This window comes from Aethalodelphis obliquidens, unplaced genomic scaffold (assembly GCF_003676395.1).
Source record: "Aethalodelphis obliquidens isolate GAN/ISIS:26980383/991018 unplaced genomic scaffold, ASM367639v1 scaffold50, whole genome shotgun sequence".
Classification (NCBI taxonomy): Eukaryota; Metazoa; Chordata; class Mammalia; order Artiodactyla; family Delphinidae; genus Aethalodelphis; species Aethalodelphis obliquidens.
The window spans coordinates 5,517,547-5,544,390 of NW_020837994.1; the positions used below are offsets into that span (position 1 = coordinate 5,517,547).

General features: G+C 45.3%; 1 protein-coding gene across 1 annotated transcript in view; it reads right to left on the minus strand.

Annotated features, from left to right (window-relative positions):
• Nucleotides 1-26,844, minus strand: part of TENM4 (teneurin transmembrane protein 4) — a 742,958-nt gene that overhangs the window by 24,441 nt on the left and 691,673 nt on the right. The window contains exons 28-30 of the mRNA XM_027083511.1: nt 25,141-25,295; nt 18,732-19,609; nt 6,018-6,190 (exon numbers count right to left, since the gene is read on the minus strand). Coding sequence (XP_026939312.1) covers nt 6,018-6,190; nt 18,732-19,609; nt 25,141-25,295 — 1,206 coding nt within the window. The remainder of the gene's footprint in view (nt 1-6,017; nt 6,191-18,731; nt 19,610-25,140; nt 25,296-26,844) is intronic.

Here is a 26,844-nt window from a genome sequence, read left to right on the forward strand (position 1 = left end):
GTGGCTGTGTCTCACCGTGAGTACAAGGACACTGGCAGCAGAAGTTCTGGGAAGTACTCCTTGGTGTGAGTCCTCCCAGAGTCCGCCACTGGTCCCACCAAAGAACCCAGGTAGGCTCCAGTGTTGGGTTGCCTCAAGCCAAACAACCAACAGGGAGGGAACCCAGCCCCACCCCTAAGCAGTCAAGCGATTAAAGTTTTACTGAGCTCTGCCCACCAGAGCAACAGTCAGTTCTACCCACCACCAGTCCCTCCCATCAGGAAACTTGCACAAGCCTCTTAGACAGCCTCATCCACCAGAGGGCAGACAGCAGAAGCAAGAACTACAATCCTGCAGCCTGTGGAACAAAAACCACACTCACAGAAAGAGAGACAAGATGAAAAGGCAAAGGGCTACGTACCAGATGAAGGAACAAGATAAAACCCCAGAAAAACAACTAAATGAAGTGGAGATAGGCGACCTTCCAGAAAACAAATTCAGAATAATGATAGTGAAGATGATCCAGGACCTCAGAAAAAGAATGGAGGCATAGATCGAGAAGATGCAAGGAATGTTTAACAAAGACCTAGAAGATTAAAGAACAAACAAACAGAGATGAACAATACAATAACTGAAATGAAAAATACACTACAAGGAATCAATAGCAGAATAACTGAGGCAGAAAAATGGATAAGTGACCTGGAAGAGAGAATGGTGGAATGAACTGCTGCAGAAAAGAATAAGGAAAAAAGAATGAAAAGAAATGAAGACAGCCTAAGAGACCTCTGCGACAACATTAAATGCAACAACATTCACATTATAGGGGTCCCAGAAGGAGGAGAGAGAGAAAGGACCTGAGACAATATTTGAAGAGACTATAGTCGAAAACATCCCTGACATGGGAAAGGAAATAGATGCCCAAGTCCAGGAAGCGCAGAGAGTCCCTTACAGGATAAACCCAAGAGGAAACATGCCGAGACACACAGTAATCAAACTGGCAAAAATTAAGGACAAAGAAAAATTGTTGACAGGAGCAAGGGAAAAATGACAAATAACATAAAAGGGAACTCCCATAAGGTTAACAGCTGATTTCTCAGCAGAAACTCTACAAGCCAGAAGGGAGTGGCATGACATATTTAAAGTGATGAAAGGCAAAAACCTACAACCAAGATTACTCTACCCAGCAAGGATCTCATTCAGAGTCGACGGAGAAACCAAAAGTTTTACAGACAAGCAAAAGCTAAAAGAATTCAGCACCACCAAACCAGCTCTACAACAAATGCTAAAGGAACTTCTCTAAGTGGGAAACACAAGAGAAGAAAAGGACCTACAAAAACAAACGAAAACAATTAAGAAAACGGTAATAGGAACATACATATCGATAATTACCTTAAACGTGAATGGATTAAATGCTCCAACCAAAAGACACAAGCTCGCTGAATGGATACAAAAACAAGACCCATAAATATGCTGTCTACAAGAGACCCACTTCAGACCTAGGAACACATACAGACTGAAAGTGAGGGGATGGAAAAAGATATTCCATGCAAATGGAAATCAAAAGAAAGATGGAATAGCAATACTCATATCAGATAAAATAGACTTTAAAATAAAGAATGTTACAAGAGACAAGGAAGGACACTACATAATGATCAAGGGATCAATCCAAGAAGATATAACAATTATAAATATATATGCACCCAACATAGGAGCATCTCAATACATAAGGCAACTGCTAACAGCTCTAAAAGGGGAACTCGACAGTAACACAATAATACTGGGAGACTTTAACACCTCACTTACACCAATGGACAGATCATCCAAACAGAAAATTAATAAGGAAACACAAGCTTTAAATGATGCAATAGACCAGATAGATTTAATTGATATTTATAGGACATTCCATCCAAAAACAGCAGATTACACTTTCTTCTCAAGTGTGCACGGAACATTCTCCAGGATAGATCACATCTTGGGTCACAAATCAAGCCTTGGTAAATTTAAGAAAATTGAAATCATATCAAGCATCTTCTCTGACCACAATGCTATGAGATTAGAAATCAATTAAAGGGGAAAAAACCCATAAAAAACAAAAGCACATGGAGGCTAAACAATACGTTACTAAATAACCAAGTGATCACTGAAGAAATCAAAAAAATACCTAGAGACAAATGAAAATGAAAACATGACAATCAAAAACCTATGTGAGGGCTTCCCTGGTGGCGCAGTGGTTGAGAGTCCGCCTGCCGATGCAGGGGACGCAGGTTCGTTCCCCGGTCCGGGAAGATCCCACATGCCGCGGAGCGGCTGGGCCCGTGAGCCATGGCCGCTGAGCCTGCGCGTCCGGAGACTGTGCTCCGCAACGGGAGAGGCCACAACAGTGAGAGGCCCGCGTATCACAAAAAAAAAAAAAGAAAAAAAAACTATGTGATGAGGCAAAAGCAGTTCTAAGAGGAAAGTTTATAGCAATAAATCCTACCTCAAGAAACAACAAACATCTCAAATAAACAATCTAACCTTACACCTAAAGGAACTAGAGAAAGAAGAACAAACAAAACCCAAAATTAGTAGAAGGAAAGAAATCATAGAGATCACAGCAGAAATAAATGAAATAGAAACAAAGAAAATAATAGAAAGATCAATAAAACTAAAAGCTGATTCTTTGAGAAGATAATCAAAATTGATTAACCATTAGCCAGACTCATCAAGAAAAACAGGGAGAGGACTCAAATCTATAAAATTAGAAATGAAAAAGGAGAAGATACAGCAGACACCGCAGAAATACAAAGCATCCTAAGAGACTACTACAAGCAACTCGATGCCAATAAAATGGACAACCTGGAAGAAATGGAGAAATTCTTAGAAAGGTATAACCTTCCAAGACTGAATCAGGAAGAAATAGAAAACATGAACAGACAAATCACAAGTAATGAAATTGAAACTGTGATTAAAAATCTTCCAACAAACAAAAGTCCAGGACCAGACGGCTTCACAGGTGAATTCTATCAAACATTTAGAGAAGAGCTACCCATCCTTCTCAAACTCTGCCAAAAAACTGCAGAGGAAGGATCACTCCCAAACTCATTCTATGAGGCCACCATCAACCTGATACCAAACCAGACAGAGATACTACAAAAAAAGAAAATTACAGACCAATATCACTCATGAATATAGATGCAAAAATCCCCAACAAAATACTAGCAAACAGAATCCAACAGCACATTAAAAGGATCATACACCATGATCAAGTGGGATTTATCCTAGGGATGCAAGGATTCTTCAATATACGCAAATCAGTCAATGTGATACACCATGTTAACAAACTGAAGAAGTAAAACCATATGATCATCTCAGTAGATGCAGAAAAAGCTTTCGACAAAATTCAACACCCATTTATGATAAAAACCCTCCAGAAAGTGGGCATAGAGGGAAACTACCTCAACATAATAAAGGCCATATATGACAAACCCACAGCAAACATCATTCTCAATGGTGAAAAACTGAAAGCATTTCCTCTAAGATCAGGAACAAGACAAGTATGTCCACTCTCACCACTATTATTCAACATAGTTTTGGAAGTCCTAGCCACAGCAATCAGAGAAGAAAAAGAAATAAAAGGAATACAAACTGGAAAAAAAGAAGTAAAACTGTCACTGTTTGCAGATGACATGATACTATACATAGAGAATCCTAAAGATGCCACCAGAAAACTACTAGAGCTAGTCAGTGAATTTGGTAAAGTTGCAGGATACAAAATTAATGCACAGACATCTCTTGCATTCTTATACACTAATGATGAAAAATCTGAAAGAGAAATGAAAGAAACACTCCCATTTACCATTGCAACAAAAATAATAAAATACCTAGGAATAAACCTACCTAGGGAGACAAAAGACCTGTATGCAGAAAACGATAAGACACTGATGAAAGAAATTAAAGGTGATACAAACAGATGGAGAGATATGCCATGTTCTTGGATTGGAAGAATCAACATTGTGAAAATGACTACACTACCCAAAGCAATCTACAGATTCAATGCAATTCCTATCAAATTACCAATGGCATTTTTTATAGAACTAGAACAAAAAAATCTCAAAATTTGTATGGAGACACAAAAGACCCCAAATAGCCAAAGCGGTCTTGAGGGAAAAAACTGGAGCCGGAGGAATCAGGCTCCCTGACTTCAGACTATACTACAAAGCTACAGTCATCAAGACAATATGGTACTGGCACAAAAACAGAATTACAGATCAGTGCAACAAGATAGAAAGCCCAGAGATAAACCCATACCACCTCACACCAGTTAGAATGGGCATCATCAGAAAATCTACAAACAACAAATGCTGGAGAGGGTGTGGACAAAAGAGAACCCTCTTGCACTGTTGGTGGGAATCTAAATTGATACAGCCACTATGGAGAACAGTATGGAAGTTCCTTAAAAAACTAAAAATAGAATTACCATATGACCCAGCAATCCCACTACTGGGCATATACCCAGAGAAAACCATAACTCAAAAAGACACATGCCCCCAATGTTCGTTGAAGCACTATTTACAATAGCCAGGACATGGGAGCAACCTAAATGCCCATCGACTGTCAAATGGATAAAGATGTGGTACATATGTACAATGGAATATTACTCAGCCATAAAAAAGGAACAAAATTGGGTCATTTGTAGAGACGTGGATGGATCTAGAGACTGTCATACAGAGTAAGTCAGAAAGAGAAAAACAAATATCGTATATTAACACATATATGTGGAACATAGAAAAATGGTACAGATGAACTAGTCTGCAGGCAGAAATAGAGACACAGATGTAGAGAACAAACGTATGGATACCAAGGGGGAAAAGTGGCGGGCGGGGGTAGGGGTGGTGGTGTGATGAATTGGGAGATTGGGATTGACATGTCTACACTAATATGTATAAAGTGGATAACTAATAACAACCTGTTGTATAAAAAAATAAAATAAAATTCAAAAAAAATTGGAAATTGAAAGAGTAAAAAAAAATAAAAGAAAGATATTGTCTGAGCAAACCTAGGAAGCAGGAATTGTAATTCAGCCCCATTTCCCAGACCCAGAAACTGAGGATCGGAGAAGAGTAACTCCACCCAATTCACACAGGTTGGAGCTGGTATAGCAGGCACAGGGGTCCCAGTGTGTCTGCCCTAGAACTGCTGCTCTTTGCACTGCCCTGCACCATTCAATGTGGCTTCAACTTGCTTTCTTTTCCCAGAGTACAAACTTGAGGGCCATGGTGATGGGGTGGCAGAGTTAGGACTAGAATTTGGGACTCTGAATCCCAGGCCAAGGCTGTTTTTACTACTTTGTGTCAAAGCTTTTGGGAGTATGGAAAGCTATCTGGAGGCTGGGAAAAACATCAAGCAAGGCTTTCCCTAGTGATGGCTTCTTTTTTCTCATGCTTACTAAGTTCAACAAAGCTGCAAGGTCCATTCTGGGTCACCAGGGACCATGAGAACAACTGAGGCAGACAGTTCACAGCGAGGTTTCATCCTCGTGATTTATCTGAAGCTAAAAGCTCAACTTATATCAGGGATTATTTGATGGACACAGAGAAGGGGCTCTTCTTTATAGAATCCTAGGAGAGTAACAAAGCGCTCTCACCTGAGATTCAGGGAGGCCTTCTCCACGCCCAAATCCCTTTCATAATTAGGTGTAATTATTCTTGTCCCTTGTCCTCATCTGCACCAGAGTGAGAGTCAGTCTTTAATCCGGGAGCCATTAGAATGGCAGGATAGTGAGGTCACCTGGATTAGCAGCTAATGGATTCTCTACCCTTTGTTCTGCTGATAATGGAATGAGACAATGAAATATTACTCTGAAGCTTGAGGGAGAGAATTTACAGGGCTCAGGCTGGTGTGTTTTGCAAATTAGGTGGCAACACAGAGAGAAACCAGTTGTTATGCTTTTCTGTTCTTGGGCAGCTGCAGTAGTAGCTTGTTTCTTGTGTCATCCTCTTTCAAAGGGGTCTCCCCACCCCATGGTCTCCAAGACCCCAACCCCCCACCTGGCTTACCTTGCAGCAGTGTATAGAAGGCACCTGAGGCAGACAGGTTGGTGGTTATGGTGACATCGTCCTTGCTGGATGTCTCTACCCGGACATGCACTGAGCTGTCTGTATCACTTCGGAAACTGCTCACCTGGCCAGTAGGGAAGGTCACATTGGTCAGGCGCCCAAAGCTGTCGTACCTGAAATCCAAGGGGTGGCTCTGAGTAACAGAAATATAATTGTGCCATTGCTGGAACTTGGCAAGTTCTACCTTATGCCATGGTTTTGCATGTTCTGCTTTTCTTTCTGGTCAGATACATTTCCACGTCTCCTGCATCTCCTTGGACACCACTCCACCCGCTGATATTCAACTGTAGGCAAACAACTTACCTCTCTGAATCTTGCTTTCCTAATTCCGTAGAGTGGAGATGATAACCCCTGCCCTACCCACCACCCAGGATTCCTGTGAGCAAGATGTGGAAGTGCCCTGTCACTATGTCACCCACGAAGGGTGAGATGATGGTGCCCATGTGAGACCCAGAGTCTTAGAGCTGGGTGACTCCCAGAGGCGAGCAGTCAAACTGCTTGCTTGAATACTGGCTCAATCACCGCCCGCACCCCCCTCCCCGCCCCCAGGAACTGTAGGTTTCTTCTGAACAGCACTGGTGATAACCCTAACCCTAATCCAGGAAGCTACAGATCCTGGGAAAAGGGGACTTTGAATTCCAACCAGGATTCTGCTGCCACGTAAGCAGGCTAGACAGATGGGCTCTAGCAACCCCTTCACATCTAGGTTTCTTCACATCTGGCACGAGGCAGCTATGTATCTGTGGCGCTCAAAACTCACAGCTTCACTCTGGGGTGGTCTTTCTGAAGCATCCTAATTGAATCTTAATTCTCCTTCCCATTCTCCTGATGAGACTAAAAGAAACACCTAAAATTATTCACCACCTACACTATGGCGTTCATACTGTTCAGGTATGGTGCTAGTCGCACAATGCTCATACATTCTTTCATTTAATCTTCACAACTAGTCTAAAAGGTACATATTAGCTCCTTTTTGGAGGAGGCTCAGAAAAGTCAGGTCACCTGCTCAAGGTCACACAGCTAAGTGTGGTAGAGTCGAAATTCAAACTCAGCTCTGTCTGCTTCCAAGCCACCGCTTGATTCTCCGTCTTCAGGGAGCATTTCCGTACTGTCTATTTGCAAGTGTCCATCACGTGTGCTCTCTTACCTGCTGCAGAGTAATTGGGAGAGAGCGGGGAGCGGGCTACTGACATTTCCTAATTACGGGAGGCTGACGTGTAAAAAGGTAGGTTTTAAAGAGCCTTTTTGCCCTTGCGTGCGAATGGGGAAAAAGTTCTTCACCCAGACGCCAGTATTTCTGACTTCTGCTCAGGCTCGAGCTTATAGCGTGGGTTCAGCTGTATACGTCTCCCTCGTGTACTCTGGGTCTCCCACTGGGCTTTTTTTCCTGCTTGGCTTTTAATACTGGGGTAAAGCTGTATTCTTGGCCCCTGAGGGTTTTAGTCATGGTGAAATGAAAGGCCCGAAAGTCCAATTCCATCCTTGCTCTTCTTGTGATGCCTTCGGCTGGGCCTGGCTTCCTGATGGGACGCTGGGGTCCCACAGCTTCTGTGGTTTCAGGTGAGACTAGGCAGGGCTCTGCTGAGCAGTTTTCTGTTCAAGGTCAGATGAATGCCGCATGGACTCTGCCATCTGCCAACTCCTTCTGTCCCTGCGGCTGGTACTGATCACGGCACGCTTTACACCAAATGGTGATAGTCCCTGGTGCGGAGGAGGTGTTGGTGAAGGTCTTTGGAATGAATTGCTCAAGTCCTTGGCCTGAGACCGACTCTGGGGGAAGGGCCAAGGGGCTCTGGGAGAGTTGAATCTTTGGTGCTGAGGCCTGAGGAAGGGGAATGGAAGCCCTTTCCAAGATGGCGAGAAAAGCAGGGGTCTCGACCACATACGTCAGACCTGAGCTCGGTGGGGCAAGGCTGTGGAGCTGTATTAGTCCTTTGGGTTCTCTTAGAGGCAGTTAAGGGGTTTGGAAACCTGTTTCCTGTCATGATTTCTCATTTTTCTTCCTTTGTACTGAATCAGGCTGTTATAAGGAAAGGTCAGTCTGGCTTAACGGAGGGTGGTGGCGTGACTTGACCTGGACTGGAGGGAAAGGTACAGAGTGCCCCTCAGAGCCAGGTGAGGGAGTGACTCTGAGAGATTGCTGCAGGAAGGAGGGAGCGTCTTGGGGTAAAGATCTGGAATGTCTGTCCTGAGGCCTCTCTCACCTGGAGAAGCTCACAGCTCTGCTCCCTTTAACTCTGGGAGAGGCTGGTGTCCTTTTTAACCTGTCATGGCTGCTGGAAATTTGAACAGGAAGGAATTTTACAAAAATGTTTACAGTGGCTATCTCTGGGAGGTAGAATTACAGGTGATTTTAGTTGCTTATTTATATGCATTTTATACTCCCAAGATTTTTTTATAATTAACATGGATTATTTTCATAATCAGAAGAGTGCTGTGACAAACCAAGTAATGCCTCCTAAGCATGGCCACCTTGGGGAAGGGGACTTTTAAAATTACTGGCATTTATAGAAGCATCTCATTTACAGGACATCTGCCAATATCAACCTCTAGGCCTTTTCAGTAAAATATTACTAGGGCATCCCAAATTTCTGAGCCAAAAATCAAGACCCCCCCCGCCCAAACTGGCTCTGCCCTGGTCACCTTAACTGTATCTGTGGTCTGTGAGTAAGCTGAGTGCTGTCAGATCCCAAGTCATCTTTGACATCAACTGGAAGATCCATTTCAGTCCAACAGTTTCATGGGATGAGTATGCTGTTCTAGTCTGGTTCTTTGAACACCTGTGATCCATGTACACACTCTTTATTAATCTCATTTCCTGACCTAACTGGATAAAAAAGATTTATTATACCATGCAAGATACTTAAAATGGAGTTTTGGAGTCTTACAAATAAGACTGAATAGATTATTAATTAGGGCTCAGATGTCGGCTCAATACTACTTCTATCAAGGCCTTGCTCACAGGCCACCTCATAAAGCCCTCCCTGGTCTCCCCAGCTCTTCTCCCAGTTATACTCCGGCACAGCTCTATCACAGGATGTGTCCCCTGCATCATAAGAGCTGACGCACAGCCTGTCTCTTACTTTGGCCTCGGAGTGCCTGAGTCAGGACAGGGTCGTGGAGTCAGACAGCTAGACTGGGGATCTCGATTCCACCACCCTGGAGGTCTGGCCGCTAGTTCACCTCAGCTTCCCCGGCATGGGGACTGGTAGAGAGAAGACGGGCAGGGAGTGTTGGCTGAACGAATAAACAAATGCATGACTGGACGTGTGAGGCCTCTTTCCTGCTCTGCGGGAGAAGACAGACTGTCATTCATTCACACGCTACCCCTTGCAGGACCTGACAGAGGCTTGACACACAGTAGGTCCCTGATAAACATCTGCTGAATGCACAAATAGGGAAACAAGCACCTTCACTAAACGATACTTGAGCAATCTCCGTAGGCATCTCCCCAGAGTTTTAGTCTCCAAGATAGAAAGAGGCTTTACATGAAGGCAGACAATCGTAATTATTATTGAAGGTGGCCTGTAACACATAATTAAATTGAGCCTGAAGACGATACAATGAAAAGGCCCCCTGCTTTCAAGATCTGCTTTTATTTTATATGAGATGGCCAAAAACAGTAATTTCCATTCCTCACATTTTCCATTAGAAGGACTGAATGTCTTAATTAAATGAACGTCCAACAGAACAGCCAATTTATAGAATTTTCTTGTCCCTTATTCATTCATTTCAGCACTTCCTGGAGCTTGAGAAATGCCACTGGATCTCTCTGCCGCCTGATCAATACCTGTGATTATGCCATCAGAACGCTGCTGCTTCTGCCTCTGCGGGGAGGAGCTGGAGCTGCCCATCCTCTGGACCTTGACCTCTGCCCTGTGGCCCCCTTGGTGGGGCCCTTTCTCTTCCTGCTACAGAGCTGCTAAGGGAAAGGATATTGGTGCTCCCCAACAGGGTGTTGGGGACAGGTCTCTGTCTGTGCTCCCTGGATTACAAGTGGCTGCCTCAAACCCTGGCCCCATGAGGGACAACTTCTAGACAATGGCTTAGATAAGTCTGTTGCAGCTTTACTTAAATTACTGGCTAATTTTCTTCCTTTCCGTTGGAGAGGAACAGAAGGAACATGTTGGTGTGGGAAGGTCCTTGGAGCCAGGTGGTCTAGGCTTTGAATCCAGGCTCTACACTTGCTAGCAATGCAACCCTAGAGGGTGGGCACTCAGTTCTGTTTTTCTGCTAACCATCCAACTCCTATCACAAATGATGCTATTTCAGGTAGGTTATATAACATAACCTTGTGTGCTTCTGTTTTCTCCTCTATAAAATGAGGGTAATAATACCTGTCTCAGAGAGATACTTGAAGATCAAACACGGTAACATATTTAAATGCAAATTCCTTCCAGGGCCTGCAAGGACCCCATGAGACTGCCCTCACCAGACTATCAACTCCCTGAAGGAAGGGACTTTGTTCAGTCACTGGTGTATCCCCAGAATTTAGGAGACTGCCCAGCATATAGTAGATGCTCAATAATGTGAATGAGTGTTGGTTGAATGATCTGCTCTTTCCTGCCTCTTTCTGATTTCACCTTGAACCCTATTCCTTCCTACTTCCTCTGTGCCATTACAATTGCCTCTGTTCTCCAAACACACTGAGTTCAAACCAGGCTTGGGGTGCTCACACTGACTGTTCCCTTTGCTGGGAATGCTCTTCCCTCCAATCTTGGTAGGGCTAGAGTTCCTTTTATGACTCATGTTTTAGTTCAAAAGTTATTATTCCAGCAAGGCCTTCCCTGATCACCCTTTCTGATGGGTCCTCCCATCTTTACCACATTATCTTATTTTACCATTTTCACTTATCATCTTGTTTATTTGTTTACTTGACTGTTGTCTCTCTTTTCCCGCTAGAATATAAGCTCCATGAGGACAGGGACCTTGTTTGTATTCTTAGTACCTAAAGCAGGACCCAGCATATAAAAGGTACTCAATACATAATTCTTGGATGAATGAATGAATAAATGAATAAATAAATAGTAGACATTGTTGTTTTTTCAAGACCTGGGATGAGAATAACTAAGAACTCCATCCCTATTACCTCTCACTTTCCATATGAGGAAGCGCAAATTCATTAATATTCATAGAGTACATTTTAGGTACTGAGCACTGTGCTCACAACCATTTTTTTTTTTTTGCGGTTCGCGGGCCTCTCACTGTTGTGGCCTCTCCCGCTGCGGAGCACAGGCTCCAGACGCGCAGGCTCAGCGGCCATGGCTCACGGGCCCAGCCGCTCCGCGGCATGTGGGATCCTCCCGGACCGGGGCACGAACCCGTGTCCCCTGCATTGGCAGGCGGACTCTCAACCACTGCGCCACCAGGGAGGCCCTCACGACCAATCTTGAAAGTGGGCATTATCATCATCATTTCACAACTGGTGAAGCCGAGGCTTGGAAAGGATAAGTCACTTGAGTGAGTTCACACAGCTGACAGAGGAACGTAGATTCTGTCAGGTCTGTCTGACCTTAAAGTCTGTGTTCTTTCATCAAGCTTCCCATAAAGATGGTGCCATTTCAGATCAAAACCTTTCTGTTCAACTATGTTAAAGAAAAAATTGGGTTTGGAAATCTCAAGTTGGGTCAAGAAAACTGACAGTTTTCTCTTCCAGATGCTTTGCTTTGCTACCATTACAGCTGACTTTGCAGTGATGCTGAGCCCCACCTTCGGGGTATGATGGAGACGGCCAGGTGATTGGCTTTTTACGATTGCCTTTCACTGACTTTTCTTCACTCATTTTCCCAGAGGATCTTTGGAGCACGAGGAAAGAACACACATAAAAGATTCATAGACTGGCTGTGAACTTGGCTCTCAGAAGAGGACCACTAAAGGGTATCTTCACATATACTGCAAAGCTTTCTTCTTCACACTCAATACTTCACATCTCGAGCCATTTTGCTATGCGTGGCTGGTGAGGAAAATGCCACATTGCCTCTCTGATACTAAACTTTTGCTGATCAGGGACTTTTTAGTTGAAAATAAAGATTTGATTTTTACGACTTTCATCTATGATTGTTTCAAACAACACCATCACCAACAAGAGGAAATGGAGGAAATGGCCACTGTAACCTCTGTGAATAACTAGAGTTCACAGCCCATGCACACCAACGGTTCCCTTGACCCCAGGTCACTGTAAGAGATTGGCATCACTAAACCATTTGCAGCTGCTCCAAAACTGCAGCAGAACCAGGCTACTTGTTGCCTTCTGCAATAAAAATTTGTCCTTCCTGCCCATTTCCCATAGAATTAAGTCCCAACAATGAATTGTAGTCTTCAGGATTTCTAAGATCTGGTCCACCCTATCACTTCAGGTCTTAGCTCTCACTGATGTTATATTTGAGGCCATGCATCTGGCGGTAAGTGCTCAGGATTCAGGTAGATCTGATATTGAACCCTGGCTCTGCCACTTATGTGTACAATGTCACAGAGCCAGTCAATGTCTGTGCTGTTTATTCTCTGTTCCCTCCTCAGATCCATTCTCTGCCCTTCTCTGTGCTCAGAGGGGCTGACCCCTGCAGACTGCATCCCTGGGGCCCCTTGATAGCTTGCTTCTGGTTGGGTTCAGTCAATGGCAGGAAATGGCAAGAGACTGGAGGTCATAAGGAGGAGTTTTCCCTACTCTCCATGTCCTTTGGTGTCATATTTCTAACAGTGGGTGCATCCACCCACAATTACAGCTTCTACCAGATGCCTCCTCCTTCATGGTTACAGCTTCCACTGGGCTTTAGTAAGTAACAATATCGTATTCCTTCCCTGCCTTGCCCTTCACCCTGAGGGTTGGTAATAGTTGTTCACTGTTTTTAGTGCCTGGATGCTTCACTGTCCTTTCTTGGTTCCCTTATCCCTGCCTATACCTCTAATAACACTTCTTCATTGGAAAGGTATTTTTGCTGGATATAGAATTCCAGGTTGACAGATTTTTTCTTTCAGCATTTCTGTTTTCTAGTTTGTATGGTTTCTGATGAGAAGTCTGCTGTGATTCTTTTCTTTGCTCCTCTGTAAAAAATGCCTTTTGGGGGGCTGCTTTCAAGATTTTCTCTTTTTCTTTTGTACTCAGCAGTTTGAATATGATATGCATAGATCTATGTGTGTATAGTGTGTGTGTGTGTTTATTCTGCTTGGTGTTTTCTAAGATTTGGGGTCTGTGGTTTGATACAGATAATTCTCGACCATTATTTCCTCAAATGGTTCTTCTGCCTTGTTCTTTCTCTCTTCTTCTGGAATTCCAATTACATGTATATTAGAGCAGTTGATGTTCTCCAGTTCTTGGTGCCCTTTTCTGTATTTTTTTCATTCTTTTTTTCTTTGTGTTTTAGTTTGGATAATTTCTATTGACCTATCTACTTTCCTCGGCTGTGTCAAGTTTACTGATAAGCCCATCAAAGGCAGTCTTCACTTCTGTAACTGTGTTTTTCATTTCTAGCATTTCCAGTCAATTCTCTCTTTTAGTTTTCATTTCTCTGCTTCAATTATCCACCTGATCTTGCAAGCCGTTCACCTTTTCCATTCGCACCTTTAACATAATTTTTGGTTATTTTAAATTCCTGAAAGACAGTTTCAACATCTGTGTCATATCTGAGTGTGGTTTTGATGATTACTTTGTCTACTGGGAGTGTATTGCTTTTTCTTGCCTTTTTGTATGTTCAGTTGAAAGTGTGACATCTTGTGTAACACAGTAGACACTGAGGTAATAGATTTGGGGTATGAGTATGAGTTTCCTTCTGCTCAAACTTTAGTGAGAGAGTTTAAGTTAATTTAGGTAGGATTTGGGCTGGCTTTGAAATTTGTTACTTCTACGCTTAACCTTAGTGCATCACAGGCGTTACATTCCTCCAGCAATACCTTGAGTTTAGGATGTGAAACTGGTTTGCCAGAGGGTTTTCTTTCAATGTGTCTATTCTATTCTCAGTTTCAGGTCCCCTCTTTGTGCCAGGCCTTAGAAAGGGTCTCTTTTTAGCCTCTTGTATCTCTTTCCCAGTAGTAGGCTGCTTTTCATTGTTATGTTTAACTTTTTAGCTAGTGGTGGTGGCTGGTGAGCTTGAGAGAATTCTCTTTTGTTCTGATTAAGCCTCAATCTTCTATTTGCACGTGTCCCTGAGTCTCAGGGGTGTGGCCTCTTCAATGCTCCTGCCCCTTTCAGGCTGTCCGTCTGGGCCCATTACATATTCCTGCTCCTCTTCCAGCAGTAGTTGGAAATTTTTTTCTTCCTTCATTCAGCTGCTATGGTTTTCCACCAGTACCTAAGTAGAATAATAGTGTGTGTTGCCCTCCTCTCCACAGATTAAGCCTTTTATTCCATGTGGGAGATCAGGTGAGAGGGGTCTGGGTGGAGCAGGCAGAAATTTGTACCCCTCCCTCAGCAGCTGCTGTACCCCTCCCCCAGGTCTACCACAAGGGATATTTTCTTACATCTTTCCCTAGTCTTTTCTGTGAGTACCGAGCGGGGTTTGTGGAGAAAAGTTCTGGAGGATGTGGACTCTCCCAATTTCTGCAATCTCCAAGGGCTTCATACTCTCTTGCCAGTACACACTGAGCCTTTATAGATTCACCAAGCTGAACTTCTCCTCCCAGGGACTGGTTGCACCTACCAGGTAAGTTAGCGCTCACATCTTGTCTGCGATGTGACACTCTGTCTCTCCTTGGATTTGGCCACTTGGTTGCCCTGTGACTTCAGAGAAGGAGTTCAAGGAAAACTCATGAATTTGCCATTTGTTTGGCTTATTTTCATTGTAAGGTTGGGAACAATGCTCTTTCTAGCTCTTACATCCTCAAGCAGAAACTGGAAGCCAAGTCTCTTCATTGGAACCATTTGAACTGAATTCAATTTCCCGCTGGGAGCACTGATAGTGCTGGAGCTGCGATGTGAACCTAGTATTTTTCTCGCTACAGCATATTTTTTTCTTCCCTTCATTATCCCCCTTCTCTCCTGAATGTGAATTTCATTCATAAAATAGTTACTGAGCATCTACTAGGTGGCAAGCCCCAAGCTTGTACAGAGATACATTAGTTAGGATCTCAGAGTGGTTAGCTCGAGCATAAGGATGACAGGGGCTGTCACAGGGCACCATGGGATGCCAGAGCCACTTGCCCCTATGAAACTTACTCATGCCTAACCAGCAAGACAATTTTGGAACCCGCCTCAGTTCATCAGGCCATTTTCTTAGTCACCAAATGTCATCTGCCCAGGAGCCCAAGCCTGAAATTAATGATGCCACACGCTGGAGATGAAGAAGGCATTACAGACCCCTTTGAGGTTTCCTACCAGCAGACCTGTGGGTTGAGGGAAGAAAAGTAACCTTGATTCCCCAGAATTATAAACTCTTAAGTCAAGTTGTTCTAAAGTGTGTGGTGTTTATGTTAGATGTATTAATCTGTTGAGAGGATCGATAAAGCCAACTTGAAACTTGTTTCAGTAATAGCCCATGTAACAGGGAAGCCTGGGCTGATTTTTTAAAAAAGAATATTAGAGCATTTGGGTTTGGAATCCATTAAGCTGCCTCATGGAGCTAAAAGTGGGAAATTCACTGGAGCAATGTGCATTGGCAAAATCTGTCCAAATCTGTGCTGAGAATTACCGTAATGATAATAATATCAGACCGTTACTTCTTGGGAGCATCATAGTTTGCAAAGTATTTTCACTTTCAGTATTTATTTAGTCTTTTGATCCCCATAATGGCCCTGAAATGGAGCAGATCAGGTGTTATTTCTGTCTGGTTGAGACTTGGGTCTGGAAGCCAGTCTGCCCCTGAATCACATGGCAAACATCCAGTGAAAATAGGTATCTGGTATCCTTGCTATGTTCACAACCTTTGACCCACTCTGCATGTCTTTTTCCAGCCCATTTTTGATATTCTCAAGGATCTAACCCCTTTCCTAGTTCATACCTTGATCCCTCAGACTTGACACTTGATTCTGCTCTTCTGGTCTGCCCTCTAATTTCTACCTACTTCAATTACAACTTTTGTCTGCTCCTTTGATTAGGTGACTCACAGCTGCTCTGAGGCCTTGGGTACCTTCCATGCCCAAACATCATCTCTGCAATTACTTGTACTGTCACTAATATTGCTTGAAATACTAATATTAATACTGCTTGAAATAATAACAACAACAGCAACAGCTATCAGTTGAGTACTTATGATGAGTCAGACACTGAGTTTTCCATGTTTTATCTCATTGAAATTTTGAACCTTAGACTAGCCCTATGAAAAAGGTACTATTTTAATCCCTACCATATAGTTAAGTTGCAAAGAATTTAGGTGAACCCAGTTAGTGTAATTAAAAGAACACGGACTTGTGTTTTGGCTCTGCTATGCGCTCACTGTGTGATTTTAGACTAGTTACCTAATCTCTCTGTGCCTCAGTTTGTTCATCTGTAAAAAATGGAATTGATAATTCCTACCATCTGAGGTTGCTGTGAAGATTAAATGGGAAAGAGCCTGGCACACAGTAGGATCTCAAAAAAAAGTGAATTTCACTTTTTTCTTTTAGGGCTTTTATCTTCTACTCCTGAGTATAGCTATCAAGTGGATACTTTGGAATTCTTCATAAAACATCAAATATGGCCGTATATTTCATCAAGGAAGACAGGGAGGGAGGAACAGGATGCTTTCTGGTAGAGATGTAGGAAATGGTTTTCAGTTTCAGGGCTGGTTGAGAGTAATGGCTGCAGTGATGTGTAAGCATTCAGTTTGGGACTTGAGGGCATGACCTTGGGAACTAATTGAGTGTACCCACTTGCTCAGACAAAGAAACCCCTGTATTGGCTAAATAACGAATTAGAGATCTCCATTGGGCAATGGGGGGAAAATTGAATTATTCAACGTATTTCCATTTCAATTAGTTAATCAAGATAATTGCTGTTTTCCTGGATCTTTGTCTTTTCTTTGTAATTTACAAGGCCCTTGTTTGGAGAAAGGAATTTAGCCCGTGAACTCTGTATAAGCTGCTGTGACTTGTTTTGTGTGTGCAAATTATATTTAAAAATCGATTACAGCTCCCTTTGCTTTGGATTCTGGGATTGTGAGAAACTGATGCTTGATCAAGCTTGAGAAAAACCTACAGCTCAAGCATTCGGTTCATTTGGGATTAAGAAACTCAGCCAAGGGGCAGCAGGGCAGAGCTGAAAGCACATGAGCTCTGGCATCAGACAGACTTGGGCTGTGATCCCTGTTCTGCTGTGTTCTCACTACAGAACAGTGAACAAATGAGCCTCTCTGAGCCTCAGTTTCTGTTTCTGTAAAACAGATACTGTCACCCATCTTCCAGAGCTGTTGTGAGGACTGAATGCAATAAGGCAGTTCCTAGCCCATCAGTGACGGGCAGCAAGGCTAGTTCCTTCCCCATCTTCCACGTACTTATCTAAGGGTCGTGTATTTGCCAGTCTCAGTTGTGTGGAACATGGCTAAGACCTCAAAAAGACGCCAAAGAAATCCAAGTAGAATAGATGTTACAAAGTCCATTTGTTAAAATACCTCATAGAGGAACACCGTGGACATATATATTTAATTTTGGCGAGGATTATAATAAGCTGAATGTCTGGTTCTATGACTACACCAGTTAAGAAGCCCTACCCTGGATGAAGAGAAGGGAAGTGAGCTACTGAAGTCGGTCCCACGACTGAAACCAACACTGACACGATAGCGCCACCCTGAGGGAGGAGGTGGTAAAACTGTGGATTAGGCACAGGAGCTAATGAACGAACAGCTTAGAATCACTTCGGGCAGGGATGAAGGGTCCTATAGCTTCGTTTCGTCACTTCCTGGCAACTGTCTTCAAACAGCAGCATCAAATGCATTGTTGTTGTTTCCTATTAATGACCCTGACTCATAAAAGAAAGATTTCATTATGTCTGTATAATGTGTTTGAGAAGGGAGGCATGTAATGCACTTCATAAACTCCATCCAAAATGGTAAAAGTGGAAGAATTTTTTTTTTGCGGTACGCGGGCCTCTCACTGCTGTGGCCTCTCCCGTTGCGGAGCACAGGCTCCGGATGCGCAGGCTCAGCGGCCATGGCTCACGGGCCCAGCCGCTCCGCGGCATGTGGGATCCTCCCGGACCGGGGCACGAAAGCGTGTCCCCTGCATCGGCGGGCGGACTCTCAACCACTGTGCCACCAGGGAAGCCCGAAAGAAAATTTTTGAAACTTAAAGATGTGGGCTTTGATTACATGGACAGTTCTTCCACATGGAACTGTTCTTTCTCCCATTGCCACATTTCTGGACAGTGGTCATATGAAGACGCTAGCACTTAACCAAGTACTGATACTTTTCATCTACATCACCTCCCTGTAGTATGTTGGGCAGGTATCCTCTGTTTCCATTTTACAGAGGTGGAAACTGAGCCCTAGAGAGATTAAGATCATCGTGGAGCTGGATTCAAGCCCAACTCCTCTGACTCCAAATAGCTCACGCCTTTTCCACTATACCACGTTCCTTCCTAGGAGTAATCATCTGGGTTATTAACATGCAGAACATATCATAGGTCATGGTTTGCATCCCAAGTGAATTAAAATAAAACACATCCACAAATTAACACTTCATCAGTTCACCTCTAATCCTACAATGCATCCATGAAACAAAACCATCACACAGCCTGGTCTTGGTACTTACTCGTAAAATGTGGTCCATCCATTTTCATTGCTTTTGGTTGCCAGAAGGCCAGAGTTGCTGTGGTACGTCATCATGGCCAACTCGTGTCCTTGTGTGGTCACGCTCTTGAGTGCACTGTTGGTGCCCATGGTCACCCAGTACACCTGGCCATCTGGGACCACCAGCCAGAGGGGCATCCCTGTAGAGTCTCTGCGGACGTTTACCATGTTGCCGTTGCTGTCTGTGATGAGCGTGATGTCGCCATCCCCAGTGTAGGTAAAGTTGTACAGGTAATCTCCTGTGGGTAGGCTCTGGGTGTACAGATGCTTGCCGCTGGTATCAAACAGGTAGAGCTCCTGGTCGACTGGGGAGGACAGCTCATACATGTTCTGGGTGTTGAGGAAAGGCTTGTTCTTCCTGATAAACCGGATTCGGATATTCCCAAGGTCAGCCACATAGAGCTCCCCGTCAGCACACACAGCCACGGAAGACGGGGTGTTCAGCTTTGCATCCTTGGCATAGCCATCGTCTCCAGAGAAGCAATCACAGTTGGCATCATTTTTACAGTCACAGCCACTGGGGGCCCCGGCAACCAGTGAGATCTCTCCGCTGGTGGTGACCTGCCTGATGCGGTTGATCTTCTTCTCGTCGGTCTCAGCGATATACAGGACCCCATTGTGAGAGACAGCCAAGGCAGTGGCCGACTCCAGGGTTGCGTGGATGGCCACCTTGCTCAGCAGGAAGTGGTCGATGCCGGGCACCTGGCAGTGCATGGGCCTCCCGGCGACAATGCGAACCTGGTGGTTTTCAGAGATCTGCAGGACTACGTTGTTGTCCAGGACATAGAGGGAGTTGTCCATTGGGTTGGTGGCTAAGTCTGTGGGCCACTCCAGGCGAACCTGACAATGGAGAGACAGACACTCAAATGCCTGGCCAGGTGCCCACCACTGATCATCCCACACCCTTTAGAGCCCATAACAATGTCCCAAGTGCCAGCACATGGCAGTCCTGCCTGATCCCCGCAGCAGCCTGTCATCCACCATGGATATCAGCCCCCCGAGCAGACAGAAAGCATGCAAGAGCCCTCACGGAGACATCTGGTGGTCTACGTTAGACTGACAAAAACACGAAGAAGGGGATAACAAATAAACCAAAAAAGCAGGCGAGAGGAGAGACTTTGGAGTCAGACCGGCCTGGGTTCAGACCCTAGTCCCCCTACTTGCGACCGTGGGCAAGTTACTTTACCTCACTGAGCCTCAATAGTCACATCTGTAAAACAGGAATGACAGTGGCGCAGAGAGTCTGACCCTCCATAAGCGCTCAGATAATGGCAGCTAATGTTGCAGAGCGGGGAGGGGAAGGCAGATGGAGTCTGGAGGCTGAAGTAGGAGTAAGAAAGATGCTTCATGCATTGTTGCTACACGCATGAAGGACGATTTCTCAATTCTTTGAGTTCATGGATTAATACACGGCTAGGTGCTGGGGATGTAAAGAGAAAGTAACACTGGCTCTTGTCTGACATAGTTCCAGACCTGTGATTCTCAAACCTGGCCACACATTCAGATTACCGATGGTGATTTAAGAAAGTACTGGTGCTCAAATTCCACCTCTGATCAATTAGATCAGCTCCCTGGGCGTGGGGCTCGGGCAGAGGCATGAAAGCTTCCTGGCTGATTCTAACGTGGGGCTGGAAATCATAACTGGATCTTTCTCCTTCAGGGGTGATCACTGGACTGGCAGCGTTGGCGTCACCTGAGAGTTGGTCAGAAAAGCAGAATGGCAGGCCTCACCTGAAACCTACTGAATCCGAATCTGCATTTCAACAAAACCCCTGGGAGGCTCCTGTACACACTGAAGTTGGGGAAACCTTGCTCTCGATAATGGTTTCTAGCACCTCAGAGAACAGGTCCACCTGGGAGAGATTAACAACAGCGGCTACGGGAGTGAGGGGTTCAGAGGTCCTGGGCCCCATGTCTGAGCCTCCTCTGAGCCAGGTCAGGAAGCTGGCAGGGATCACAGGTGGGCAGGCAGGGGATTGCAACCAGCAGGTCTGAGGCAAGGATGCTTTGTTTCTTGCCTGGGTGGCTGTGGAGGCTGGGACGTTGGGTACATCACCCTGGGAGGTGCTGGCACTAAGGGAAGCCCTTTGCCAATTGTGTTCCCCACGAGATCCAGCCATAGTGCACATGGGCTGCCAGCTGCTCCCTCCAGCTGATTTTTCTACCCCGCCCCTGGGGGCTCATTGCCTTAGGTTCCCGAGCCCCCTTCTAGTCCTTGACATTCAGTCCAATTTGGGGCTTATTTAAGCAAGTATAAACCTTTGGATAAGCAATTTCGCTTCCAGAATTTCACTCTTGTACACCCCTGTCTACAGAGGTGCTCATCACAGCCATTTTTAATAATGGTAAAAAACTGGAACCAACCCAGATGCCCAATGACAGAGAATTGGCCAAATAAATTATAGTACATTTAGTTCATACATTTAAGTTAGAATACTCTGTGTAGCAGTTCAAAGTGATGTTATAGATGAATATTTAATGACATGGGAAGATGTTTGCTATGTATTAAGTGGAAAGAATAGTCTGCAGAACTGTAAGCACAGTTTGATCCCAATTGGGGAAAAAAATACAATAAATTAGATAGATTATGGATAGAAGGGAGAGTAAAAGCTTGAGGGGTATATATCAAAATGTTAACCGTTATCTGGATGAGAGGTAGTTTTAACTTTCTTCTCTGTCATTTTAAATGTTTTATATTTTCTGCAATGTGCATGTGGTAGTTTACTAATGTAAAAAGAAGCTCCAGAGATAATATACATATGAGATGTGGCCACCTTCATCTATCTGCCCCTTCAGCTCAGGGCCATTCTCAGAGTGGCGTAGGCCCTGGCCCAAGGCCGTTGTTCCAAGAGTCTGCTTGCTCTCTCACCCCAGCCTGGGTCCCTCTGCTCCCCAGGGCGGGGGCCCCCCGAGGCAGCCAGTGGCCCGTCCCGAAGCCCAGAGCCCCGCCCCGCAGCCGGGCTGCCTCCCTCGCCCTTCCCAGTGGTCTCTGGAGCACAGCATCTCCAGTGCCTTCGGCTGCATCAAGAACGCAGTCCACCTGAAAGCGACAGGGGAATTTTCAGTTTCCTGAAGCCCATTTCTTGTCAACACTGGCTGCTAAATCTTTTATGCCCTCTGGTCCTGTGGCACCTTGGGGACATACTTGCTGAGACCTCCGCCTGTCATTATGGTCAAAAGACGATGGCGCCCTGATGGGTGGGTGGGGAGGGGGGCGGAGGTGCCAGGGGAGGGAGAGGGAAAGGAAGGAGGGGAGGAGGGAAGAGCAAGCGCTTCCTGCTCTCTCCTGCACGCCCATGTGCGCACAGGCACCTGGGAAAGAAGGAGCCGTGCCCTTGGAGTCACAGTGCCTGCATGATGATTCTGGACCAAGTACCTACGACTCTTTGATTTTACCTCCCTGTTAGCGATGATCCTGTGGAGGCTTCATTTCCCATCACCAGAATGGAGGGATGAGAGTTTGCGATTTCTGAGGTCCCTCCAGCTCCCACATTCTATCGTCCTGAGACGGACTGGAGCTCCCTCGCCCCATCCTCCAGAGCATTCTGTGCCTTTATTAAAGCCCTCTGAGCGGACTGCCTTGTTGCAGAGTTACTTGCAAAAATGGATTGTCAAATGGGTGAACGAATGACTGACTGGTGAATGGCATAGAGAGAGCGAGGGATCTGGGGTCAGGACAGCACACTTCCTAGCTCAGTCCGCCAATGTCCACAGGTGTGATCTTCCTCAAGTTAGATAAACACTTTGAACTTCTTTCCCCATATGTAGAAGGTGGTAATAAATATTACGTAAGAGTAGTTGTGAGGATCAAAGGAGACAACTCACAAGGAAATTCTTGGTAAATTATAAACAGAATGAATATTTACAGCCTATTATTAGCTGCCAGACACTGTGCTAGGCTCTTATGAAATATTTATTACCACCTTCTACATATGGGGAAAGAAGTTCAAAGTGTTTTACATGATGTCATAAAAAAATTTCATTTCCATACCCCTGAGGGAACCTAGCACAGGGCTCTGCGTTTATAACCACATTTTCTTTCACCGAGCTTCAGTTTCCTCATCTATAAAATGGGGTACGTAATACCTACCTTGACAGATTATGGTGACAGCTAAACAAGAAAAGTGAAGTCGTAACCTTTCTGTATCCCCACTTCTAACAGTGCCCGGCACATACTAAATTCTCAGGAAGTCATTTTGGACTCTACGGACAGAGTTATACTCAGTGTCTGTGGTGGCCACAGGCTGCAGAGTTGAGCACTAATCCCGTTTTGAACAGGCTGCAGCATCTTCTGTTCCTTCTCTACTCTCTGCCTCCCTCTAGTTTCTCCTCTGGCCTGGTCTTCGTCTCCTCCCAGAGAGTTCCTTGGTTTTCCCCTTTGCACTCTTGCGTGAGCTGTGCTCTTATCTCTCTGCCTTACCTCCCTGCTCCACAGGGCACAGTAAAGCAGCTGCATGTTTGTGACAGAGGAATCTCTGAGAATGAAAGCCAGGCCCCCTTCCCGTACATGTGTATAAGAGGTTATGCCTGTGTTGGAGAGTTTGGTAAAAAGGATCCCATGCTTAGATTCAGAGGAGGGTGTTGAGGACCAGGGCCATAGAGATTTCAGTCCAGGATTTCTGAATTTAAGTGTGGGTTTTTTCCCCCCTCCACTCTATGCCCGTTGTCTTGCAAGCCTTTGATCGGGCTGCTTGGCAGTACTTCTAGCTAAAGTTAAACAATTTTCCAATGTGTAGATTGAAAATTTTCAGCACCCTCTGCTGGCTGGTGGAGGGCCCATTTTGAGAACTGAAAATACTTGGACGCACATCTTCAGGCCGTGGCAGCTTCCTGATGGATAAATCATGGTTGCTTACAGACTGGAGAGGGAAACTCTCAAGCCAGCAAGGGGAGGCCTGCCATACTGGAAAGACAGGTGGCAGAGAACAGATTCCACACTGGAGCATAACGATTATACTAGCTGGTGCACACCAGCATCTGACAGGGAAGGGACACGGCTGCTGGGCCGTCGGCAGCAGCCGAGTTCTGGGGAAGGGGCTCTGCGACACACATCGGTAGTAGCGACAGGCAGGACCAGAGAGGTCTCCCAGCCGCCGCCCGCTGAGTAGAGGGAGCAGGTCTGCGGTCAGTGGCGAAGGGCCCGTGTGCAGGCTCCCCTAGAAGCGAGGGGTTTAAAAAGCTAAGTGTGCCCACTGCTGACACCAACTCAGAATCTAGTGTGATTCGAGCCTCCTTATTTCCTTGGTTTTGCTAATGTTGGCAAGATGGATGTTCACTGATTCGGCACCAGCCAGGTCCTGCTAAAGGATCTAGCAATAAAGGACACACCCCTTGTCAAGTCACTGCAGGACAAACCAGGGACACGCTGAACAGCCAGAACCTTGTGTCTTTCTTGGGTCTACACCGGGATCCTAGCACCCACCTGCTAAGGTCCAAACTCTGGTATGGTAAGGTAAGTCCTTCCCTAACTGGCCCCAAAGCATGCCTCCAGTTGCAACTCCTGGTACTTCCTTCCAAGAACCCTATGCTCAGTGTCCAATTTTCCAATGTTCCTTGAACGTTCCAGGCCCATTAACATCTTTGTACCTTTGCACATGCTGTTTCCTTGTGCGAAATGTCTCCTTTCTTCCAACAAACTCCTATTCAACCTTCAAAACCTGGCACAAATGTCACCTCCTTTGTGAAAGCAGGACTAGAATTTCTGTTTATCGGTCACCTCCAGAGTGTCAAGCAGTGCTAGGAGGCCTGCGTACACCGTTTCACATATTCTTAAGGCAATCCTGCCAGGCCAATGCCAATTACTTCCATTTTACAGATATGAAAAGTGAGGCTCAAAGGACCTCAGCAACGTGTCTAAAGTTACACAGCTAGTGAATGGCAAAGCTGGGATTCAATCAGTCAATCAACCAACTAATCAACCAACAAATATTGGCTGTGCTCCTGTGCATACCAGGTACCCTGGTTACAGTAGAGGAAAAGATGGACAGAAGTCCTGTCCTCATGTAGCTTACAGTCTAGAAAGAGAACAGACGATGTTCAAGTATCTATAAGTGCTTCCAAAGTGGGAATTCAGAAGGTTATGGATTTAAATTCACACTGTGTGAGGCTCTGCTGCCTTCAAGGCGTCCCGAGGCAAATTTCTTCACTGCCCCCCAAGCCTCCTTCTGTCACCCACTTGTCACCTCTGATGGTGAACTTCCAGAGCACCGCGCCGTGCCCTAACCATCTGCGTGTCCTTAGTGCACTTCACCGAGAGTGTGCTTACAGCCTTGTGCAATGTAAAGATGAACGGCCAGCAGGCTGGCTGGGGGCCGGCGAGAGGATGAGTGTGCAGACCCAAGGCTCTAGCAGACGAAGCTTTCTCCTTTTACCTGAGAAATATCCATGACAGAATCACAGCTCAGGGGCCGGGCTGAGGTAAGATCGTTGGAGCCCAGCAGAGTGGAGATGACCCCATTCTGATCAATGCGTCTGATCATGGTGCCATCCACAAAGTAGATCAGCCCGGACTTGTCCACTGTGATGCCTGGGGTAGAGAAGCCAAAACAGGGGATTCAGCCTTCGAGGTGGTAACAACACACATACTCACGGAAACCTGCGGTGGACAGAGCACCTCCCCCTTTATGATTTGATTAGCTTCTTCCAACAACATTCATGCCCTTTCTAAAGACGAGAAGAAGGCAGCTGCCCAGAGGCTCGTACAAAGCAGAGATTAGAACCCAGGTGTTCAGATTCTCTAGCCCTCTGGTCCTTCCACCTTGCTGCCTCTGGAGACTTTTACCTATCGTCTTAGCCAGGCACTACAACCTGGACTCATAACTTCTGGGAGTTTGTTAAGCGCTAGAGGTAGTGGCAAGGAGGAACTTTTTCAATGTCAAAACTGTGGATTATTTAAATTAACCTACTTCTGAAGACCCGTAATTATAATAATCAAATCCCTTTTTGGCAACAATTTTTCTTTTCTTCCAAGATAATCATCCTTCACATTTTTCTAGTCTATTACTATTTTATTATTTATTTATTTTTTGGCCGTGCCACGCGGCTTGCAGGATCTCAGTTGCCTGACCAGTGATGGAACCTGGGCCCACTGCAGTGGAAGTGTGGAGTCCTTTCCACTGGACCTCCAGGGAGTTTCCTATTACTATTTTAGTTTCATTGGTTATTTCAGAATTATAGAGCCTAAAAAAACAATCCTTTGGATTTGTGTAGGGAAAATTGGTGAATTTAATTTCTAAAAAAAGGCACACTGAAAGGAGAAGTCATAATTATTATTCAACATCACTTCCTCCATTTGCTAGACCGTCCCACCTGTTGACTCTCCCCAGCCAGCTGTGTGACCTCAGGCAAGTCACTGGATGTCCCTGCATTTGTTTTCTCAGCTGTGAAATGAAGGGATTGTTCTAGATCTATATTTCTCACTTTTGGATGTGTGTGACAATCACCTGGGAGCTTGCTAAAATGCACCCCCTAGGTACCTGGTTCAGAGAATCTCAAGTGGAGCCCGAGCATCTATCTGTATTTCTGACAAGCACCTTGGGTAATAATGATACAAATCAAAGTTTGAGGACCACTCTAGTAAATCTTTTTTTTTTTTTCGGTATGTGGGCCTCTCACTGTTGTGGCCTCTCCCGCTGCGGAGTACAGGCTCCGTACGCGCAGGCTCAGCGGCCATGGCTCACGGGCCCAGCCGCTCCGCGGCATGTGGGATCTTCCCGGACCGGGGCACGAACCCGTGTCCCCTGCATCGGCAGGTGGACTCTCAACCACCGCGCCACCAGGGAAGCCCAAATCAGTACTTCTTAACCAGTGATATGTATCAGAATCACCTGAAGATTTTTTTTTTTTGATATATACCTGCTTGGTCTCACTCCTGGAAATATTAGTCCATAGGGTGGCTGGGACCGGGACCAAGTCTTGTTTTAAAAACACTCATGGGTGATATTGATACCCCAAGTCGAGAATCACGACAGGTAGACATGCCCCCTCAAAATGTGAACTGCTCAGGGGTCCTGGGGCTGAGAGGCAGACAGGACGTGCCCCTGAGGAGCACACATTCTAGATGGGGAGGCCTGGGA